The sequence below is a fragment of the Amphibalanus amphitrite genome, unplaced genomic scaffold (genome assembly GCF_019059575.1).
Source record: "Amphibalanus amphitrite isolate SeventyFive unplaced genomic scaffold, NRLGWU_Aamphi_draft 000327F_arrow, whole genome shotgun sequence".
Lineage (NCBI taxonomy): Eukaryota > Metazoa > Arthropoda > Thecostraca > Balanomorpha > Balanidae > Amphibalanus > Amphibalanus amphitrite.
The window spans coordinates 581,330-602,939 of NW_024881822.1; the positions used below are offsets into that span (position 1 = coordinate 581,330).

The 21,610-nt window shown below is 59.1% G+C and overlaps 1 protein-coding gene across 2 annotated transcripts in view; it reads left to right on the plus strand.

Moving 5' to 3' along the window:
* Nucleotides 1-21,610, plus strand: part of LOC122388589 (Krueppel-like factor 8) — an 88,311-nt gene that overhangs the window by 42,501 nt on the left and 24,200 nt on the right. For both annotated transcript variants that reach the window (XM_043379778.1, XM_043379777.1), the window contains exons 2-3: nt 7,043-7,289; nt 16,081-16,234. In XM_043379778.1, coding sequence (XP_043235713.1) covers nt 7,263-7,289; nt 16,081-16,234 — 181 coding nt within the window. In that variant the 5' untranslated portion in view covers nt 7,043-7,262. The remainder of the gene's footprint in view (nt 1-7,042; nt 7,290-16,080; nt 16,235-21,610) is intronic.

Here is a 21,610-nt window from a genome sequence, read left to right on the forward strand (position 1 = left end):
GCTACAATTATTTCTACAACCATTGTTAAAGTAGCTAAATGTGTGCAGTTTTATAAACCTTCAATGCCACCGACTGGGGATTCGTGTCGCTACTTCGTTCGCCATTCATTCAATAATATTTACGATTAGAAAGGTCATTTATTTCTACGAAAATTATCACGTCATAGACCCTGGGCCACACTTTTGAAAAGCGAATAGCACTGTGGTATTCTGTAAGGAAACTGGGACGAAGTTTGTATACTCCCAAGGCCTAATTGAGTTTTTCTCCCGTTACTGCACGCCAATGACATTTTCCATGCACAGTGTTGTAATCAGAGCCTGTCATCCCTCACCGTGGATCGCTTCCAATGCACTGTGATGCGCAATGTCTCTGAGGCAATCCTGGCCGAGGCTGTCCAAACGCCGTGACTTTACGCCACATGAATCCAAACCAGTTGGCGGACTTGAGTGACTCTGCCTGCCTGCGCGATATCGGCTCAAACCAGTTCTGAGGCCACTCGCTGGCCGCCCATACCTGTCGTGATGTGACCCCTCCCCGCGCGCCGGAAACGGTGACCATCCGGGGAGCGGGGCAGGAGGAGGGGGGGGGGGAGTTGGGAGGGTTCCCGACTCGGTGGCAGGCGGTGCCATCTCCCCGCCGGGAGTGGTCTTCCAGGAACCGCCGGGCGGGGGCGGCGGCGGCGGACGATGCGCGTCTGCGGCGAACAGAGGCGGCCGGGCGACGGCAGCGCACGAGAGGGGCGAGGGCAAAGGTCGCGCCGATGCGTCGTGCCGGCCGCCGCTCGGCACGGGCGTGGGCGAGGGCGGGGCGGGGGCGGGGGTCGGTCACCAGATCAGCTGTCAGTGGCCAGTGCACATGTCACGGCGGTGGACCGACGGCGGGGTAGAGGCTCGTGCCCGCGGCGAACCACCCCGCCCGAGATGGACCGGCGCGGTATCCTTATCAGCGCCCGGCGTGGCGGACCGACTGACCGTCCGCGCGTGCCTCGTGACGTCAGCAGCGGAGGGAGAGAGGGAGGGAGAGGAGGAGCAGAGGATGAGACACGGGAAGGAAGCCTGCGGCGGGGCGGTGCACCACGCACCGCTGCTCGGAATATTCCACACACCCGAGGGCCCCGTTTTCCAAGTCTGCGCCGTGCAAAACAAAGCGGCCGCACACTCGCAGTTCCCCCAGACCTCAGTGGTGAGTGGTGACTTGACTGCTCTGGGAAGTCTGGGTCTCGACTGAGTCACCGTCCGCCCTCTGCCCGCCGGCAAAGGATGTCTCAGTGCCGTGACCACGCCTGCTCGTCAGGCCGACTGTACCGCGTCGCCGCGCTGCCTGAGGGCATCTGACAGCCATAGCCGCCGGCTACCAGCAGGAGACGCCGCGAAGAATGGCCAAATTGGGGCGTGTAGGGTTTGACGATTTTCGAATTTGCTCCGTCACGACGGCTCAATTAGCCCTGAGTGATTGCCGACGGCCACGCGTCCGCACGCCGCTGACATAGCGCGTACCGGACGTTCAGCCGATGACGCCTGCGTCGCTGATGACGCCGGCACCGCTGACGACGGGCGCCCGTCAGCCCTGCAGCGTGTCGGCAGTCCCATGGACGGCTTTGTTTTCGGCCAGTCACCGGCGCCGATTTCAGAGAGCTGGCAGCGTTTCGGTGTGCGCGCGGTCGACGATGCGAGCCCGCTCCGCTACCGTCACCGCCGGTGCCGGTGGTCGTCGCTCTCCGGATCAGATTTGCACGTGGAGTTGTGCAAACTTGTCATTTTTGTGTTTCGATTTGCAGCCGTTGTGAAACACGATTGATAAACGCCGGAGCGACGGGCGACGGGCGACGGGTGGCGGACGGTGGCAGCCCGGTGGCTGTTTCGCGTGCGATATCAAGGACAAGGCTGCGCGGCGTGGCATTGTGACTCGACTGCCGTGTCGGCGCCGGGTCGTGGCGGCGCCTCCGTGACCCAGGGCGGTGCAATCCACCCCACACCGCCCCAGGACACAATGGCACACGCACGGCGCCAGTGTCACCGTTTGACCCACATCGGTCAGAACTCAGAACCCAGCGGCCCGCTGGAACGTGCAAAAACGCCGGCCGGACGCGGCCGCCGCGCTGCGCCGCTCGAGGCGTCGGTAGGGGCGTGGAGAAGCGCCCTTTCGGGAAGGGGAACAAGGACAGATGGTCCCTCCCTCGCATTCTTCATTGTATTATGCCAACCCTTCCTGCGCGCGCGGGGCGGCGGCCAGCGCGGCGTCAGGGGAGGGGAGGGGCAGGTGCTGCTCGGTCAGGGAGGGGCGGGCCGCAGAGCTGCGCACGGTCGCAGGACAGAACCCGCCCAGCGGTCCCTCCCGACCGCTCTCCGCCGGCTGCCGGTCCTGTTGACGAATGCCCGGCTGGTTGGAATTCGGCCCGGTGTGTGCGGACTCGCGTCAGATGACGCCCCGCGCCCGGCTGCGGCCCGTTGGGACCGCCCCGGGCGGAAGACGATACGCGGCCGCACCGGTCTGCGGGAAGAGGACGCCGCCGACTGGGGAGGAGGGAGAGAGGAGAGGGAGGGAGAGCGGAGGGCGGGAGCCGGGTCACGACAGTTCGAGTGTGGTCACTTCAGCCAGCTGGCGGGGTCGCGCTGAGCGGCGTTTCCCGCGCCATCTGCCGCGCTGGCCTTTTTGCAGCAGGCGGCGAAAAACGGCTCGTCGGCTGCGCTCGTGGCGCCGGTAGCGGCAGGCCGTGCCGTCTCCAGACACGATCGAACACCGCTGTTCGGTGACCGTTTTTGAGGCGGTACGGGTCGGTTGGGTCGATTGGGCCGAGCACCACTGCGGTGTCTATTGGTCCATGTGGTCTCACCGCGGTCACAGACTCACACTGCGACCACTTCCTTACCGATGCAGCTGTCGCCGAAGTGACCGTCATTTTCCTCCGCTGTGCCGCGCCGACACGGCGTGTTTAAAAGGACCATTGTACCGAGCCGTGGCGTAGATTGAGCCTGATTTGATTTTAATTACCCGCTTCAACTGCGTCTGTCTATCACGGGTTTCGTCAGCGGCCTGACCGACCAGCAATGAGCTCACAGCTGCAGCCGTCCGGACTGATTCGGATAGCGAGGGCGGCGCCCGACCGCCCGGCCGGGGCCCACGGACCGCCCTGCGCAAATATTTGCCCGACTGCCTGGCGGCTCGGTCGGTCGCTCGGGCGGCCGCACCGACCACGCTCTGTTGTCATGTCGATAAGTTTGTAGGTCAGCGGCGGCGGTCGGCCGGGGGCGGTGGGGTGCCGCGGGCGTTCTGTACCCCGTCACCCTCGGTCGGCGCGCGCCTGATTAACAAAGGACCGTGGGTGGGAGCGGGGTGGGGAACAGCAGCGGCCGTGGGAGTCGGCCGCTGACAGCAGGGCCGCCGCGGAGGGTCCCTGCCAACCGACCGAAGTGGCAGAGCCAGAGGGGCCTGGAGCGGGTGATCCGTCATCTGTTTTAACCCACCCGGGTTGAGCCTCGGCCCAGCGCCGTCCTACTCGGCCCGCCGGACGGACGGGCGTAGCCGCGGCGTGCCTACGTCCCACGCCGCAGGCGGTAAACACGGTACGGGCGGGCCGTGTGAGATTGTGTGCGGAGGGCGGCCGCGGCGGGGGCGGGGGCGGCCGGCTGTGGTCCCACACGACCCCCGAGTAGTGTATGAAGAGGGTGGAGTCAGAGGTCTGGCCAGGGTGCAGAACCGCAGTGCAACCTTCAGAGTTCCCGTCTGGTCGCCTGTTTTCTATCAGCTCTACCGTCTGTCTCCACTCAGACCGAGGTCTGCTGATCATCTGCTCCCGACAGAGCCGCCTCTCCCTCTCCCTCTCCCGTCCGGGGGGGGGCGAGGCCGGCCCCCCTCTACGCCCTCCGGGCGGATGTCCGCTCCTCTCGGCTGTGAATCTGTGTCACGGTCTCTCGCGCCGCACCCATCCTCATACGTGGCCGGCACTTTATAGATATGGCCGGTTCGCGCGCTGCCTTATGGATATGGTGTCAGGTAATGCACGACCTATGGTCTTAGCTCGACTCGTCTCACCCCAAGAGACCACCGGGGACCACCTGGGACCATCTGCCGAACCACCGGGGACCACCTGGGACCATCTGCCGGACCACCGGGGACCGTTAAGAACCGATGCGCCTCTCGCCGACCGCTTACACCTCGCTCAACGCGCCCGATACATATCAAAGCTGGCACAGATTGAATCCGTGCTGATTTGCAACGCGCTAAGCAGCGCCATAAATGTCGCACTAAGCTGTGGCGCCGCCTGTGCAACCACCTGGTAGGCGCCGCCAGCCGGGATGTCCCGGGATAAGTCGCTGGCTCGCTGATCTATCCGCCGTGTTGCGTTGCGGGCCGGTGAGATACGATACTGCGGCCGCCGCACCTGCCGGGCGCTGCTCAGCCCGTGTTTCGGCCGGATACTTTGGTGGGATTTCGGTGTCCGTACGCGCTGTTGGAGAGTCGAGCCCCACGCGTGGGTCGATACAGGCCCAGTGGCGCTCACGACTAGCGGCTCGCCGCGTTTGAGCGACTCCAAGACAATGGCGCGGCGGTTATTGGGCATAACCGGATGCATGACGAATTGCTTATTTGCGCCGGCGCCGAGCGCCTTTGATGTCGCAGCGCAGCGCATCTAATGGTCGCAGAGAGTCGGCGAAAGCACGCCACGCCAGTGCGGCGCGCGAATCGGTCACCGCGGCCGTCACGGCAGTCTCCGTACGGGCGCGGCTGACGGTCAAACTGAAGGGGCTAGTTAGAACTTCAATGTCATAAAGCCTTCATGTAACCACTCTTCATCTTCGAACTTATGTTATGCGTTTGTGCAAAAGACGAAAATGCACGCTAATGCGCGACGTTGACCATCAATCGTCAATTCTCTACGCGACTCGGTATTGGCACGCTCACGTCCTGTCCCGGTAACATTTTCCAGTGAGCGGCGCTGAACCACTGCCGGCAGCAGCGGTAGCGCCAGGTCTAGCTGACTGAGCCCTGAGGGCGAACAATCAGTGCACGCATATTGCTGTGAGACAGAACGAACCATGACGCCAGTGACTGCCTCCAACCGGTGACCAAAGCCGTGCAGTGCGCCGGCGGTCCATGCCATTACTGACGACGAAATAAGCGGGTGAAACTGGCTCCCAGTTAGCGCCCAGTCATTATCAAATGGACTCAGCAAACCTTACGAAAGCGTTGTTGGCGTGCCACTTAGCTGTGCCCACCGTCAAGTCGTGTGTCGCTGGGAACTCGCGTTGGTTTGCCTCTCTCTCTCGGCGCGAGTTTACATTGGCAGGTCGTTTTGTGCACGGCGCGGGACGTGGCCGGGGCGTGCCCGGGGGGGGGGGGGGTGCAGAGGGCGTGCCCCGGGGTAGGGGGAGGGGAGGGGGCGCACCCGGGGCGTGCCGGCCGTAGCCGGGGCGTGCCCGGGGCTGTGGCGTCAGAGGGCGGCTCCCGGTGCGTGGCAGTGCGCCGGGGGGCGGCGGAATCGGGCGGGGTCAGAGGGGGCCGGGAGGGGGTCGGGTGGGGCCGTGTCACCTTCCGGGCCACTGTGTCAGTCGCACAGACCGCCCTTTCCCGGGATAACGTGGTGGGGCCTGCAGGTCTGGCTAAAACGCGGACCAGTCAGCAGCGGGAGGTAAAACGCAGTCATATTGCCGGCTGGTGACGGGGACCGGGCCGTTATCAGTGATAGTGATGGGGATTGTGATGCCGTGACGGCGAGTCGGTGACGCAGTGACAACTCTGGAGAACCCGTCCCAGGTAGCGGGGATGATTGCCTCAGTGTGCACCACTGTTTCGTGTTACCGACGCGTGGAATCGCCGACTCCAATTTTTGTCCAGGCATATCAGACTAATGGCTCTGTGTTGGGAGTAACGGTTGTTTCTCAACTGACTATGCAATCAGCATTTCTAAAGAGAAAAAAGTGAATGTTGAGAGAGTGAGAGATGATGCCGGAAAAACTAGTGATTCCGACCGTAAAATCTGTCCGTTGCACTGTTTGACCTCGAGATATGGTTGGCTCAAGGTCCAGGCCCGTTTGTCGCTGTCAGGGCCACCATTTGTCGAGTGCCGTGCCCTTCCAGCCGATCCCAGCCCAGTCGGGCCGGGCGGGAGGGGCGGGCCAAACCTCGCCACTGCACACACACACTCACAGGCAGACACACACACAAACGCACACAAATCGCCTCACGTCCCGACTGGCCCCGTAAAAACGCGCCGACCAGCGCCGCCCCGAACATCGCCCGTCGGCGGCGAATCCTGCGCGCGCGCCGCGAAACTGGCACAAGGCTGTGCGGTTGGCGAAGCGGGCGGGCGGAGGGAGGGGAGATGGGACCCGGGCGGGAGGGAGGAGGGGAGATGGGACCGCTGCTGTTCCGACCCCACCTCCGGGCGGGTGACGGAGCGCAGAGGCTGCAGTTGACGGCGTCGGAAACGACGGTGAAGTGTCGCTATCCACCGCCGGCGTCTGAGCTAAAACACACAGTTGACAACCATATTGGTTTATTGATATAGTCCCAGACTTTTCCCATCCCCTCTCCCACCTATTTTCCTTATCGGTCCCTCACCCCACCCACAGGTCTTCCCTCGTCCACCGTGTGACGTAGGTGGGCCCGTCGCCAGCCGCCGTCATCCGTCCACTGGCCGCGATTAATTGAGCCATGCATCAGGTGTGTCAGGCCGTTACTCCAGGCTCGCGCTTGCCACGAGCCTGGCCGCCCGGACGAGCCAGTGATCCGTGACTGGTCGGCGACGCCCGTGAACTGACCGTGACCAACGACCCGCGACCCGTGACCGGTCCTCTCATACAGCCACGAGGCCAGGCACCCATGGACTGTAAATCCCGCCGAACTGACCACTGACCTCAGTTACAAAGGTCAGTGTTAAACTGACCACTGGCCGTCTCTTCGTGACTGGCCGTCTCTTCGTGACAATGAGCGGTTCGTTCGCGACAATTCGTGACCGTGACCGTGACCCGTGTACCTATATCCGTGTCTGTGTCCGTGAGTGACTGGGTGTGACTGACCGGGTCTGTATTTTTGTTCCAGGTCTCGCCTGCTTTCCTGTTCAATGGTGACGGTGGCAGCCGCCGCCGGGCTGCACTAGCCGCCCCGAGCCACTTCGCCCCTTGAGGTCACCCTAGATCACCAGAGGTCACCAGAGGTCACCGAGGTCACCGCTGGTCACCGGTCCCGGCCCACGGTCACCATTCCGGCCGCGTTGTTTTCCACAGCGCCGTACTGCGGCGGTCAGCTGAAGCCTGCATCGATGCACGCAGAAATGACGTCCAAAGAGGTGGGTCTAAAGCTCTCAGCAGAGAGTGATAGCGAACTCTGGCTACTTTAGTGAAAAACAACACTAGGAGGCTCGTCGTATACTAACAGAATATCTTGAATCACATGTCTGCATCCGCAATAGATTTTTGAACGTTCATGCAACAAAAGTAGAAATCGCGGCAGCATGAATCCAAATTTGGCCGGTGCACAATGAACTGAAGAATGCAACACACTGAGGGAGTTAATGGCGGTAAAATATCTGCCAAGGGGGATGCACCGGTCTGTTGTTACCATGCACGCTTCGATGACCTACATGTGTGCCATGACTCACAGCAGGGGCGTCGCCACGGATTTTTGAGTGGGGGGGTCGGGTTTCTAGTCTTCACCCGATGGGTAGGGGTGTTTTTTTTTTTGCCACACTTCCTAGTTTTGTGCCTGCGTATGTGTGTGTGCGCGCGTGTAACAAATCGGCGCGCAGCGCCGCGAAATTTAGTATAACCTATTAGGTATAATATAGGTATACCTACCTACATCACTTGCGTAAAAATTATCACTGGTCACTTAAAGGTAGTGTGCCACCTTTGAAAATTTCCCATTTTATTTTTCCTAGGATAAGAAGCTTCTGTTTTTACCTAATATCGCAAAAAAAATCAAAAATGGGCCTGGAATAGTGCCTTTTTCGCCTAAAAGTTTTTCGGTTTTTAGATATGTATAACAACTGTAGTGGGCTCACCTGCAAACAGGCGTCGGGCAACAATCGCGAATGCGGCGCACTTGTGACAATAAGCAAAGGTCATTATAGTGTTACGACCATACGACGTACGGAAATGAGTTATCAGCTGTCTAATCGTAGACAACACAATGTCGAGCCTTAAACTGTAAGCCCGTATTGGTATTGTTTCTTTTATTTGGCTGTCGAACATTATTTATGGTTTGAAATATGATTTTATGTAAAATAATTGATATGAAAAAGCCGTCTTATAAGTTATGACCCCATTTCACCACACGCAAGTGGCAGAAATGACAATGATCAGCTGACGCATTTTTCTTGGCCGAAGTCAGAGCGCGCGGCCCGACGCACCACGCGTATTTGGAAATTCCGACCTCGACGAGCATCAGAAGCCACCTAACAGGCGTGTTCGAAACCGCAGGAGATGATGATGAACGGGTTTATCGAAACTTGATTGGATGAGCATATCGGTAATAGCGATTTCAGTGTGTGCATTTATTGTTCATAGTGGTGTGAAATGTGGTTGGGGTACGACCGACAACCCGTCGGGGCGAATTTCGCACTGGGGTACTCAAAATTTGAAGAATTTAAGACGTTTCCATGAGTTTTGAAGGTATGGATAAGTTCTAAAAATCCGGTTCTCCTTATCTGGGCCATTAACTCCATACGGTCCAAGAAAGCTGGCACACTACCTTTAAGGTCAGGTCGCCATGTCAAGTTCAGTTATACGGTATACCTCTATCAAACTTTCCCCTCTCGCCATTCTTGTAGCTTTTCTCCCATAACTTCGAAATTTGGTACACTGTATACCTAATGTATGGGGTTATACGTATCAGCAATTCATTATTCTGAGGATTTGCATCTATGATCTGGAGGCAGGTCAAATACGTGACCTCATCATTAGAAAATAATGAGAAATTAGAAAAAGCACGAATGCCTCCTGCTTTGACAAAGTTCGTCAGACACGCAAAATATCTTTGGAGCCATGACAAATCAGCTCATCATTGCCAGGGACAGGGTGCAACTTATGGCGAGTGATGTCTCGAAAGGTCATTAGTGGAAATGTCCATCGAAAGCCACCAGCATTTTTTCTACAACTTTTGACAAAGACGCGGTAGAGCGATGACAGCACCTGGAAGGTGTTCACTGTTCAGCTCAACAACACGGATCCATTCATATGCAACAGGAGGTCCTTTTTCGATCATGACAACGTTGACCTGAGGTCGTTTTAACGTTAATTCTGAATGGTCAAATTTTAACTCATGTGACGCGTCTCAAAGAGATAAACACGGTGGTGACAAGACAACATATGTAAATACCAAACAAATTCACGGAATCTAAAGTTATTGCAAAGCAAATGTTTCGGCAGAATCTGTCCAGTTAGCTGTTTGCCTTCTATGGGCAAAACATAGACCTGAGATGAAATCTGACGCGAAGCTAGCGAAAGAGCGTTGAAAGAGCTATCGAATATGTTTTCTGCTTCACTGTAGCCCTTCTTTTGGTGGGTTGCCAGTCCGCAGTCGCTAACGTATAACGTATACTAAAGTACCGCTGAGGTATGCTTTCGACCCCTGATCGATCTAGAGGTTTGCGAAAAAAAGAGCATGCTGCCCGTGACGAGAGAAAGCCGATGATAGGTACCCATTTACAAGGTTTCGGGTCATCTCAGGACTCAGGTCATCGCCAATAATCGCCATCGCCAATAAGTAGGGAAACTCGGGACCTGCTAGAACTTTGCGAATGTCAGTTGTGATGGTTTTTCGAGGTTCTGATTACGAATGTTATCTTAGTTTTGAACGAAGACGATGACTTTATGCATTTGGGGTAGATCAGGTCAGGTCAGATCGACCAGTACCTAATAGTGGATGACCACCACCGATTGCTTCCTAACATGTTATACATATGTATAAGCAGCACAACTACTTCTTAAATGCTCAGATGGGCGCTAAGTTCAAAATCAGCTCCAAAAACTTTCCTATACCTAAATTAAAAGCATGTTATGAAAAAGTGAACCAAGGTCATCTTTATTTGAATCAGGGATATCGATTTATTTTTTAGTAGGTGATTAACTCGAGCGCACCGGAAGTTTCGTTGCAATCGGCTCCTTTTTGCGCGACTTCTTTGCGAAAGCCCGAGACGGTTTCATCTGACTCCCTTTCCCCTACATGTGCACTGTACACTAGTTGTGACGGTAGCCATGGGGCTGAGGCTAGTTTGTAGTTTTTTAGTTACGTACTGATCCGACGAATCGACTGCGACCATTTTTTTTTAACGATCAGACGAGCGCTCGGGGCAGTTTTGGCGCGTCCAATATTTTGAGGGATAAAAAGGTACTAGAATGGTGGCTACTTAAAAATATTGTTGTGCTGGTGTTCCCCGCCCATAGCTAATTGAACTTCAGGTAATTGGCTAATTGGCTTTAGGGAGCTCTTGAAGCGATTCTGAATCTGATGTATTTGTTGGTGTTGCTGACGCCTGCTTCACTGACATAAAAGCTAAAAAAAGCATACTCAGCATCGCAGAAAGTGGGGGGGTCGACACCCCCAGTTTTCAAGAGTGGGGGGGTCACGACCCCCCCGACCCCCCCGTCGGCGACGCCCCTGACTCACAGATCAGACAAATGATCAGTGTGATTGATTCGTGGTCTGTAAAATGTTTACTGACAAAACTGTCTCTGTTTAATTTGTCAATGGTTTGAGTGCTTGACGAGATACGGGCTCGTTTCAAAAGGTCGCCAGAGAGTATATCACTGGCAAATCGCCGCTTGGTGCATCGTGGCTCGTTTCCATGCGGAACACACAATCTGCCTCTGAGCGTGGCCGAACGCTTTTGAATTGCACCCACAGGGCAAAACATATCGAACGGCAGGGCCATCCGTTTTTTATCCGTTCAATAATCGTGCAGGAACGTTGGACTATAAATCTGGAGGCCACTATCGTATCCTTGATCTGTAGGCAGCGCCCGTGTGGCGGCGGTCGCGTGGGGTGCGGCGCGGCGCGATATTTCTATCTGTCGCACCATTGTTCGCCTTTTGGTGCGGCCGCGCGCCGCTCGGCCCGGGCCGGTTTGGACGGGGTGGGGCGGAACGGCCGAGGGAGGACGCCGAACAAAGTGGTCGCCTCGGGACGCCGGACGCAGTGGGTCCCTCGGCTATGGTATGCGCCGCGACTGGTCGCGGATCAGGTTCGTAGGGCGGTGCCGGCCGCGCCGCCCCGCCCCCGTCCGCGCCGCCGCCGCCGCCGCTCCAGTTGCCAAGTGGAGCTGAAGTCCGTGCCGCCGGCCACCACCCGTACCCGTCACCGCTTCGTCATCGTCCCGCCGCCCATAGCGCCACCGTCCCGATAGCGTCGGTACTTCTGAGAAATCACTACCCCGGCCAGTCACCAGCTCAGCTGCGCACGCTAGCTACACTTACCACTAAAACTCCCGACTAGATTTCGTATTTTTAACTGAAAATGCGCGTAAATGGGCGGGCCCGCCCGCGAAGAACCAGTTTCTGATCTCCGATAGAGCGAGCTGATTAGGGCGTGGCCCGTCGCGCCCACCTGGGGAACGCAAGGAACGTTGAACCGCGTCCGGCGCAGCGACAACCTGCTCTTTGTTAGGAACACAGACGGACTAGGAATCCAAGTGGAATTTCAGTGGGATTTGGAGTAGAATCGGAATTAGAATGGAGTCGCCTGGTGAGCGAGCCGACGGTCGCCAGTTGGGACACCCATGACGCGGCGATTTCCGCTCCAGATGCGTTTCTTGGGAAAAGGTGAGCGCGGGGCGCCCCACCCCAGTGTCGCTACTACCGCCGGCGGCTTCTTACCGGGCCGGATGGGACACCGCCGGCTCCTGCACCCATATGATGCCAGCGGTCATTTTCCAGGGCGCTGCGCGTAGCGTTTTAGGTGGCCGTCTCCCCTACTTTCTCCGGGCGTGGATTACCGTAATTCCTAGCAATGCCGGTGTTTTGTGCTCATTTTCGACGCCGCTGATAAATGACAGAATATGTGTGATTGATCGATGTCACATGATTTTATGATCCGTTCGTCCCCGTTAGTCACAGTAGTTTGCCTAGACATTTTGAGAAAAGGACCCACGTCTGTCAGTTTGAAATGGATGGTGCATGTGTAGTCATTCTTTTACGGCGTATTTCCCATTACCATCATTAACCGAAACAAGCTGGTCAACGTTCGATCATTTTTCGCCGTAGCGTGGATATTTTTAATGGGCCGGACCAATTAAACTTTCGTTTGTGAGCTCATCTGCTGCTGATTTCCCTGCGGCCTGTCTGTACCATGAGTTTCTCCTCTCGCCATCGAGCGGACGGCCGTCAAAACGTTCATGCAAATGCCGCGGCGGTAATGTTTCTTCAACTGACGCCAGTGGCATGTTTACGAACTGCTTACCGCGGTGTTATAACGCCATAACTAACCGATTCCAGGTTAAAAGGCTCGTCGCCAGCGCATCGCAAAGCGCACATTTTCAAGGCTGGCCGGCCGGTCAGTCGGTCGGTCAGTCGGGTGGCTGTCGCCGGACCTACCGTCGGCAAGTGGCCGACCTCCGGGGCCGACCCCGTTACTTGGCATAATAAAACTCGGCATCCAATGGCCATTAGCATATCCCATCCGCGTTGCGTGTCCTTGCCACAAATCGGCCCCCACAGCCGGCTCGAAGCCGTTGCAGCGGAGACGACGGCGCCGCCGCTATAGGGGCCATCCGCAGCGCTGTACGATTGAAAAAAGACCTCTATCAGTTGGCTCGTTACCAGAGGTCGCATCAGTCGTAAACCATTAGATATAATTAAATCCAATTCGTCTGTGTGGTCGAGGAGGCGGCGGTAAGGCGGCGCCGCTCTGTAGACGGACAATGGCCGAGTGTAATAGTTTGACCATCATTCAACGGGTGTCGTACGCCGCTCGAAAAACTACCCACTATCACAGCCGAATGATGATGAAGTGTGCCATTATGTCACCTCTGGTAGAGGCTTTCACGCGCAGTGCAGCGCCAATTAGAGTCGGCACACTCTGAGAAATGTCTCGTACCGACTCGTGAACAATGCCCGAGCATGAAGCCTCAATTACATGAGAACATCCAGCCGATCCGATCATTTAGAATCTCGTCGGCATTACACAGCAATTATAATTACTGTAATGACGGTAGCACATTTAACGATGTCTCCGGTGGGGGCCGATTGAATTTATGATGCTCACTGTACACGACACACTAATGTTGGGTTGTCCAGCGTCGTGCCGGACTCAAGTGCCGAACTCGAACCACTCATGGCAGCCGCAAAGCAGCGGCCGGCGCCTTCTTTGATGGGAGAAACCGACTGAAGATTATTTTACATTTTACTCCCGGGCGTGACGACCTGATAAATACCTGTTTATCATCCTAGTTCACTATCATGCATTAAATCGGCATCGTTATTGGTACATCACTAATCGTACCAGCTGTGGTTGGGCGCAAACACATCAGAGAGACGAGCTCGTAACAATGCATGTGGTCCCTCGGCGGGCTTTACTGCTTGTTAGCCTGATTTTAAGCGGCCCTAAATTCTCTGTTTGCGTCTCATTGGCGTTTAGTATCGATTTTGTGACCGAGCGGTCGGGGCGTCTCGCTCGTAGGACGGGCGCGTTTAGTGGGTTTACTGCAGTCCGACCCGGCAGGTCGCTCTCCGGCCACCCCGGTGGTCTACGGATGGGGTCAGGCCGAACCGACCCGCTCCCGGACTCCGCCCTGTCTCCGCCGCTACTCCGCGCGCGGAGAGCACCCAGATGACGCCCCGATACGGAGAATCCCCATCCGTCTTGGTACGGAGAACGCCGCCGGCCGCACCGTCTCCGGTCACGACTCTGTGGACCGCGCGGCGGATCTCAACCCTTCTCCCTCCGGTCCGAAACCGTTGGCCGGTGGGCCGGCGGGTGGCACTGCCGCTGCCGGCCGCAGCGTGTCATCAGCAACACCTCAGCTCTGTGGTTATCCCACATCAGGCGCCATCGAGCCGGGCTGTTATCGCGCCGAGCTGACATAACCGCACCGCCCAACGGCCTCTACGGCCACCACCCGAGCCGGCGCGCTCATTTTACGCGGGTTTTCCTTGGCCGCGCGCTGGGAGCGGCGGTTGGGGCGCCGTGACTGCTGCTCAGCTGGAGATCGTCCCAAATACAGTCATTTGCTCAGGTGCAGCGGGGCTGGCGGTGACACGTGCCCCACGGCGGGGGTGGGGGCTCCCTGCGGCAGCTCCGGCCGGCCCAGAGAACTGCGCTGTGCCGCTCCACAGCCCGGGTGGGTGGCATTGCTGGCCTACCGAGCCGACCCTCGTCGGGCCGGTCTGGCTCCGTGCAGCGGCGCCGAGCGTGGCACGGGCTTTCCCGACCGCGCGGCCCCGGGTGACAGCGCGGCGCCCGGCCGTTTCGGCGGCCAGTTTGGGGCCACATCCGCCCCTGACCGGGTCATTGCGAACACACTACGGCCCAGAATGGCCCATGGTACCAGTTTGGGCCAATTAAACAACTTCAGGCGCGGTGGTCTGCGGTTGAACGCTGCTATAGTGGGTACTGAGGCTTGAAACTCTCACGACTTTGCTCGGGTGGTGCGTTATCATAGCGGGGCGTAGACGCTGGAACTGGAGTAAAGAACCGAAACCAGTTGCTGGGCCACGCCCTGTCCGCTGTACTCGTTTATTTAACGTTCACGGTTTCAAACAGCCTGCAATGTAGAGTTCCATTAGACATCATCAATCGAGCTACAAGCGGGTCGCTTCCTCTGATTAAATTTACCCTCAGTGTCGGCATCCCGTGGCTGTTTTGGGTTGCGGAGCTTAGTGACGGTCGCCAGGCGGGACTTTCCGGCAGAGAAGGCCATGGCCGCGGTGCGGCGGCCACTCGACGCGGTTTTTAGCGACAGGCACTTGAAGCGACTGAGAGGCTTCAGATCTTATCGCGTTGATGCAGAGATTTCGCGCGGGGTTCTGTTGAGATCTTCCTTGGAAATGTTTCGCAAAGACGTTTCTTGAAATGTTGTTTGAACGGATCTATTTTGTGGCAACGCCAAACAAATCAGTTTCGCGAATGCGCTGATGTTTCGTGGCGATATACTGGGCGTGTTCGGTGCGCGGTCGGATCTATCGTTGGCTCGGTTTTTCCTGCGGCGCCCCCCCCCCCCTCCTGTGGAGGTCGGGCGGCGCCGGTGGGCTGCCGAGCTGCTGCAGCAGCCCGGGGAGCTGCCGCAGCTCCGGGAGCGCTGCCCGGCCGACGCTACGCCGAGCTGTGAGTTATGAGACATCGGCAGCCACCCGGTGGGGCTGGCTCGCTCGGCAGCTGGTCTGGCACGCTGTGCTGTGCTCTGTGGTGCGCCGATGTGGTGGAGGAATCAGTGGGGTGAAGCGATGTTCCTTGATGAGAAACCGGACACCCAGTGACACCGTGATATATCATCGACCGATGTCCACCAGTCTCGTGACATAAACTCTTCTAACCACCTGATGGAAACTCCACCAACCGGCTGACCAAAAACAAACGAGATAATTAAACAACACCGCGCCCGATCGGTAATTCATCTCAGACCACCTACCTAAAAAACGACCCACAAAAAACTGAACCACTTCTCTAACACCTGTACCGGTGTTCAGACCATGTAAAACACACGGCTCTCTGAATCTCTTTTCCCTCGCCGCGGTGGCGAGTCAGATCCGACAGATGTGCGGCGGACCCACCGGTATCCGGCCACCGTGCATTAATTACACAGTGATTGGCGGCTTGTGACGTGCGATATCCGCCCACCGACGGCTGTGTGACGTCTACTGTGACGTCCAGGCTGTGTCTGATGTGTGATGTCTGCCCTCTGGCTGACGTGCCATCTGTTAATGTTTGTGACTTACATTTTGTGATAGATGTGTAAGATGTTATTTTTGTGTTGTTGTTTTGAAAGCTAGATTTTATTATTTATCCTGTCGTCCTCGTTCCGCATGCTTGTCGTCTCGTTTACCACTGCTTTGCACATGAAATTCACTAGCTGCCTCCTGTGCTACACAGTTGTGCTGTCTGATGTAACAACTGCCATAACTGACGTCTGTGACGTTGCCCGGCAGGCCGACTGCGCCCCAGAGCAGATGGAGCCGGTGGACCTCAGCATCAACAAGTTGACGGCTGCCGGCCACGCGCGACTCAAGGAGGCCACCCGGCCGGACGTCGTGCTGAACATCCCCCACTTCACCTCCAGCGAGCTCACCGTCATCAAGACAGGTGAGAACAGCGCGGGGACTGCGCGGCACGGTCCTGGGCGGGGCGGTCCCGGCGGGCGGGGCGACGGCTGTGGGAAGCGGGCGGCGGGCGTGCTAGCCGCCGGCGGTTTCGGAATGCGTTCGGGGCGATACGGACAGTGCGGCGGCCCGGTCGTGTGCCGTTGCCAGTGTCAATGGTGCAGATGGAGCGCAGATAGGGTGGGGCGACATTGACCTGGTTGCCGCCGCCTGTTCCGCCATCACAATCGCACGGGTAGGGGCGGGGAGGCCGATGGGGTGCGGGCGACACGCTGCGGGGGGGGGGGGCACACGCAACTGGTCCTGTCGTACCCCGGGTCTCTCTGAATTATGTTGGTATCTGCAGTATTGCATACTGGCGAGCCACTCTAACACCTCCAGGTATTTCCTAGAGGTGACCTGGCCAGATCACTGCTTGCTGACCCGACCTGCACGTCCCAGTACGATGGGCGGTTCGGGGAGTGTGGCCCGGGCCGCTCTGCCCGCCGGCGCCGGGCTGCGAGCTCAGCCGGGTCTCTAACTGGTGACCCCTGACCTGTAGCGGGCCGGCCCGGGGTTCCCACACCCTCCCTCGGCGGCCGACCCACTGTGCAGTCTCATTACACAAGAATCGTGCCAAAACACAACCAGTAATGGCAGCCTTGGCGGCCAAATTTATCGCTCCCCAGGCAGACATCGATCGTAATTGTAATTACTTTTATACGGGGCACGCGTGTCGGAGCGTGGTAAGCGACCATCGCCGGGCGGCGGCGGGGGCGGGGGCGGGGGCGGGGGCGGCAGGGCGCGGTCGGCAGGACGGCGCCGCCGGCGGCCCGGGAGTGCCGCCGAGCTGACGGCAGTGCCGTGTCTCGGCCATAGCGCCGCCGCCGGCGGGCGTCGTGTCGACCCACTCGGTCGGCCCCATGGCGGCGCGCGAGGCTCGTAACTCGCCGCCGGAGCTGGCCGCTGTAACTCAATGGTGGCCGGGTGGCAGCGCACCGCCGGCGGTGCTCCTCAGCGGGACGCCGATCGAGTCGTGCGGTCAATGGCGCGCTTGTCGCCCCATCGACGGCCGCCGCCGCCGACTACTGGCTATCCCGTCCGGTTGGAAGTGTTGTATCGGCCGTCCGCCTTCAGTAGTCGGCCCTCCGACCGGACGCCGCGCCCTGTACCCGCCCTCACCCTCCACCGCCGCCGCGCCGCCGCCGACGAGTTTTCCGCTGACCTTGGCTGCGCCGACGTCAGGGCCCGGGCGGGTGGCGAGGAGGAATTAAATTACCCTCGCTTCGTGTGATTACGCATGTTTTCCGAGGCGGCGCTCCTCGCTTTCCGCCATCGTCGGGCGAGGCGCTTTGGGCGCGGCGCGGCGCCGAGCCGCACAAGGTCAGGGTTACCGGCGGCCGGCGCGACTTCATCGGCGCTGGTCATGTGCTTTAGTTAGCATTGCTAATGCGTCTTTTTATCGGGCTGTGTCGGTGTCTTAGTTGACCTCCCGCGGCGGGCGGCGGCCAGGGTAGGAGAGTGGTTTTTAATGTTCCCGCTGACGTCGCCACGGCCGGCGCGGCGGCTGCCGCTGCTGCTGCTGTCGCTGAGGCTGCTGCTGTTGCGGCTAAAGCTTCTACCGTCTGTACTGACAGTGCCTGTTGTGGTGGCGTTCCCCTGTCAATATCCGGCCTGCCAGTCCTTTCCTCCTGCACCGGTCGATCACGTCCCCACCGACCGCTAATGAGCCTTCAGGCGGGCGTCCGTCACCGGGCTCGGGCCGCGCTGCCGTCATCGTATCGGCACCGCCATCGGCAGCCGGCAATGAAGATGACGTATGCGGCCGATAACGTCATCAATCGGTGCCATAATACAGAAGGTGTCCGGCGGCGACAGCGATGCCGGACTTTATTAGACGCTCCGGCAACGAACATCTATGGCGCCGCATGTAATCGCACTTGTCTCACTGCGGATTGGCCGTGTAACTCAGTGTGCACGTCGGCCGAAGATAGATCTGATTTAGGGCGCGGTCTCGGCGAGCGTGTCGGACGCTGCGTGCCGGCCGCACCCCTGTGAGATGCATGGCCCGCTGTCGGTCGGAGGTCGTGCCGCCGAGCGGGTGGAACTGTTTGTGAGGTGCTCCGTCGCCCGGGACGTTAATCGTTGTCGGTTGTCGCCGCTGTCGGTCCATGCTCGGTCTCTGCCGTCCGCTGTCGGTCTTTCCCGGCCTGTTCTGTCGGTCGATGTCTCGGAGGCGGTAGTACCGCTGCATGTCTCTGTCTCTCCCCTGTCTGTCGCTGTCTCCCTGTGGACACCGGAGGCCGCGGCGGCCACCCAGTCTGCCCGGTCGACCTCTGATGAAGACGCATTGCAGTGCAGATGAGCGCGCCCCCGCCGCCACTGCCGTCCCCTCCCCTTCCCGGCGGCCGTGATTATTTATTGATGCCGTCCGGGTGGTGGCATGCCAGCCACGCTCCGAATGTTGGTCCCCGTCTGGGTGCTATTCGTCATCGCCCGGTGGCAGCAGTCTCCTTCCTGTGCCGCCCCTCGGCGGCTCTCTGGCCGGACCTCGTCGGTCAGATATGATCGGTGCTGGCGGCGGCGACCCGCCCTGTGATGGTGTGCTGTCGCCGCGCCGCCCACACCGCGGATCGATCGCCGAGGAAGGATCGAGGAGAGGCGGAGGAACAGGAGTGGTCTCAGCACAGGGAAAGAAAACAGAGACAGAGACAGGCGAGCATAGCTTACATAGAAATGAAACCACACCTAAGAAACCGTATGGAACAATTCAGTACAGACCAAAACAGACTGCAGGGAGGCTCCAAGCTAGACAGTAGCGTCAGATAAATGTCATCGATTTGGGCCGGTCCGGCCGGGCCCCGCCCTGGCCCTGGTTCGGTCAGCGGCGGCTGCTGCGTCCGACTTTCGCCCGGCCACCGCGACCGTCTGTCAGCCGCCGGGCGAAGATCCACCCCGCAGATTGGCGGCCGAAGAGAGAGCGAGCGGCAGCGGCGGCCGCTCGGAGTCCCGCCCGAGCGTCTCGGTCCGCCCGCCCTCGGCCGGTCCCTCGCCCGCTCCCCGCCCCGCCTGGATGAGAGGAAAGGAACAGGTCATCGACTCATGCCGGGTGGAGCCGCGGCGGCGCGGTTAATTGGCCGCGGTCGGGACGGCCGCGGCGTCGGGTGTGGCCGCCGAGGAGGCTGGGAAAGCCGGCTCGAGAAGCCGCCGGCCGCGCCGCCGCCCTCCGGTCGCCGCAGCCGGCGAGCTGTTCAGTATTCTGCTGACTGCGGCGCCGCCTGTCAGCTTGAAGAAGGGGAGAGCCGTTCCCCTCGACTGCCGCCGTCGAGACACACCCGCCGTCGTGCAGAGACGCACCCGCGGCGCGCGCGACCTGCACAGGACGCTCCCGGATGTAGCTGGCCGCGGGGCCGGGACGTCTAAATGGCTCGTTAGCGCAAATGCAAATGACTCCGACCGGCAGGCTGCTGTGTTGGTGTCAAGGAGAGCCGCACCCCGCACCGTCATCGCCGCGCCTCGGTCGGCCATCTCCGCGCGGCTCCTCTTCACGCTAGTCTGCTGATTCGGTGCGGCCGGCTAGCGGTGCAGTGGACGGTTGGTGGGGTTTGCTGGCGCTGGGCGCGGCCGCGGACCGGACTGGCTCTGTCCCCGGCTAGGCCACGGGCGGGGGCCGGGCGATGACGGCGGTGGTCGGTGTTAATTGACCGGTCACGCCGCCCTAATGGCCAGGTTGGCTCGGAGACGTGACGCCGCCCGCCGCGCCGCCGCCGCCGCCGACACAGGAGCCGACTGCCTCATGAGTCGGCACGATGACTCTCAGTGCGCCGTCAGGGTGCCCAGATCGACGGCTGCCACGCTGCTGCGCTCGCAGACGAACTTTATTGACCCTCGCCGGACAGAAGGAGTAGCTATTAGCTAGATCGCGTTCCATGGTATATATTCTATACATGGGAGCGGCTCTGACGGCCAGCAGTCAGAGATCAGACATCAGAGATTCATGTCATCTTTCAGCAGCTACTCGCTCCGCTACCATGAAGCACTCTGAATCTGTCGGCAGCAGCGGGAGCCGCCGTGAACTCAGCAGCCCGCTGCTGATTAGCGCTCGACGAGTCGGCAGATACTGAGGAGCACGGCGCAGTTTTTGCCGAGCGGAACCGCGCCCCGCCCCGGCGCACCCGGCCAGAGCGCTGACGTCCAAAGAAAGCCGGCAGCATTAGGGCGGTTATCTGTTGTCAGCGGTCGGCGCACGCCGCGCCGCAGCCGCATTGTTCTCCCGAATGCGATCGATCTCGCTCCGATGGCTACATCATTATTTTGAGCGGCGCGCATTGTGCCAAGCCGAGGCGTGAAGTGGCGATCACGGCCTCCGACAGCTCGCAGACAACTGAGGTGTCAGTCGGCAGCGCCGCGCGCGCCGCTCGTCAGTCTGTCTCAGATCGTGAGCGTCCGTCGGCCCGTTAGTGAACGTTTATGGCTTCTGTTGTGCTCAAACCGCGACACGAGCCACCGTGGGGCAGGCAGTTTCAGGTGGTGTTCTGAGAATTGTTGTTTTTTGTTGTAAGGAATCCGATTGAAAATACCAAGGAAGGTCACATGCTCACTTTCCCACCACGAAAATCAGCCGTCTTTGCAGATTTAGAAGCGTTTTCTTTGCTGGGGTTTTCTCAAGATAAGAATCACAATATTGTTTTGTGGTAACCTTCACAATGTTGCCTCCGTCTTTGTCGTGATTCTCGGCTGCAGGCTGCAGTTATGATCCTGAGTGATGAACTTTCGCTGTAAAACAATCTCCTCTTGAAGCAGATCTTAGCACGATCCTGCCACATTTAGGTGTCACAGTTTTAGACCTGTGCACGCCGAAGCAGTAATCCCGGAAACCCGCCTCCGCGGTCGCTCGCGCGTCACCTGTTTGGAAATTCTCGTGAGAGACTGCAACGCACGGTCGTCGGCTAACACTGGAGTGACTGCAACTCCGCACAGCAGTGTACCACCAGCGACTTCAACCGTAGCGAGCGAGTGCAGTCCAGTAGGCACCGTGTGTTATTAAGCCATCACTGGACGGCCGCCACCGGCTGGCGGGCTGTCATGTAGAAACGAGGCCAGCGTGGGTGAAACAAGCCTTCTGCCGCGCTGCTGTGAATACATTACACACGCACAGGCGTCGTTACCGGCCCATGTACCGCTGGGGACGGAAACGGACGAGGAAGCGCGCAGCCGGCGCGACCGGCACCGATTTGTCTTGGCTCGCGTCGGTGACGATTCTCAACAGTCACCACGGCATCCATCAGTGGAAAGGCAACCGTCATCGGATGGGGAACCTAGATGATGGGAGCTGCCGGCCGCCCGAGTCTCTCTCCACACACGCGTGTGACGTGCCCGG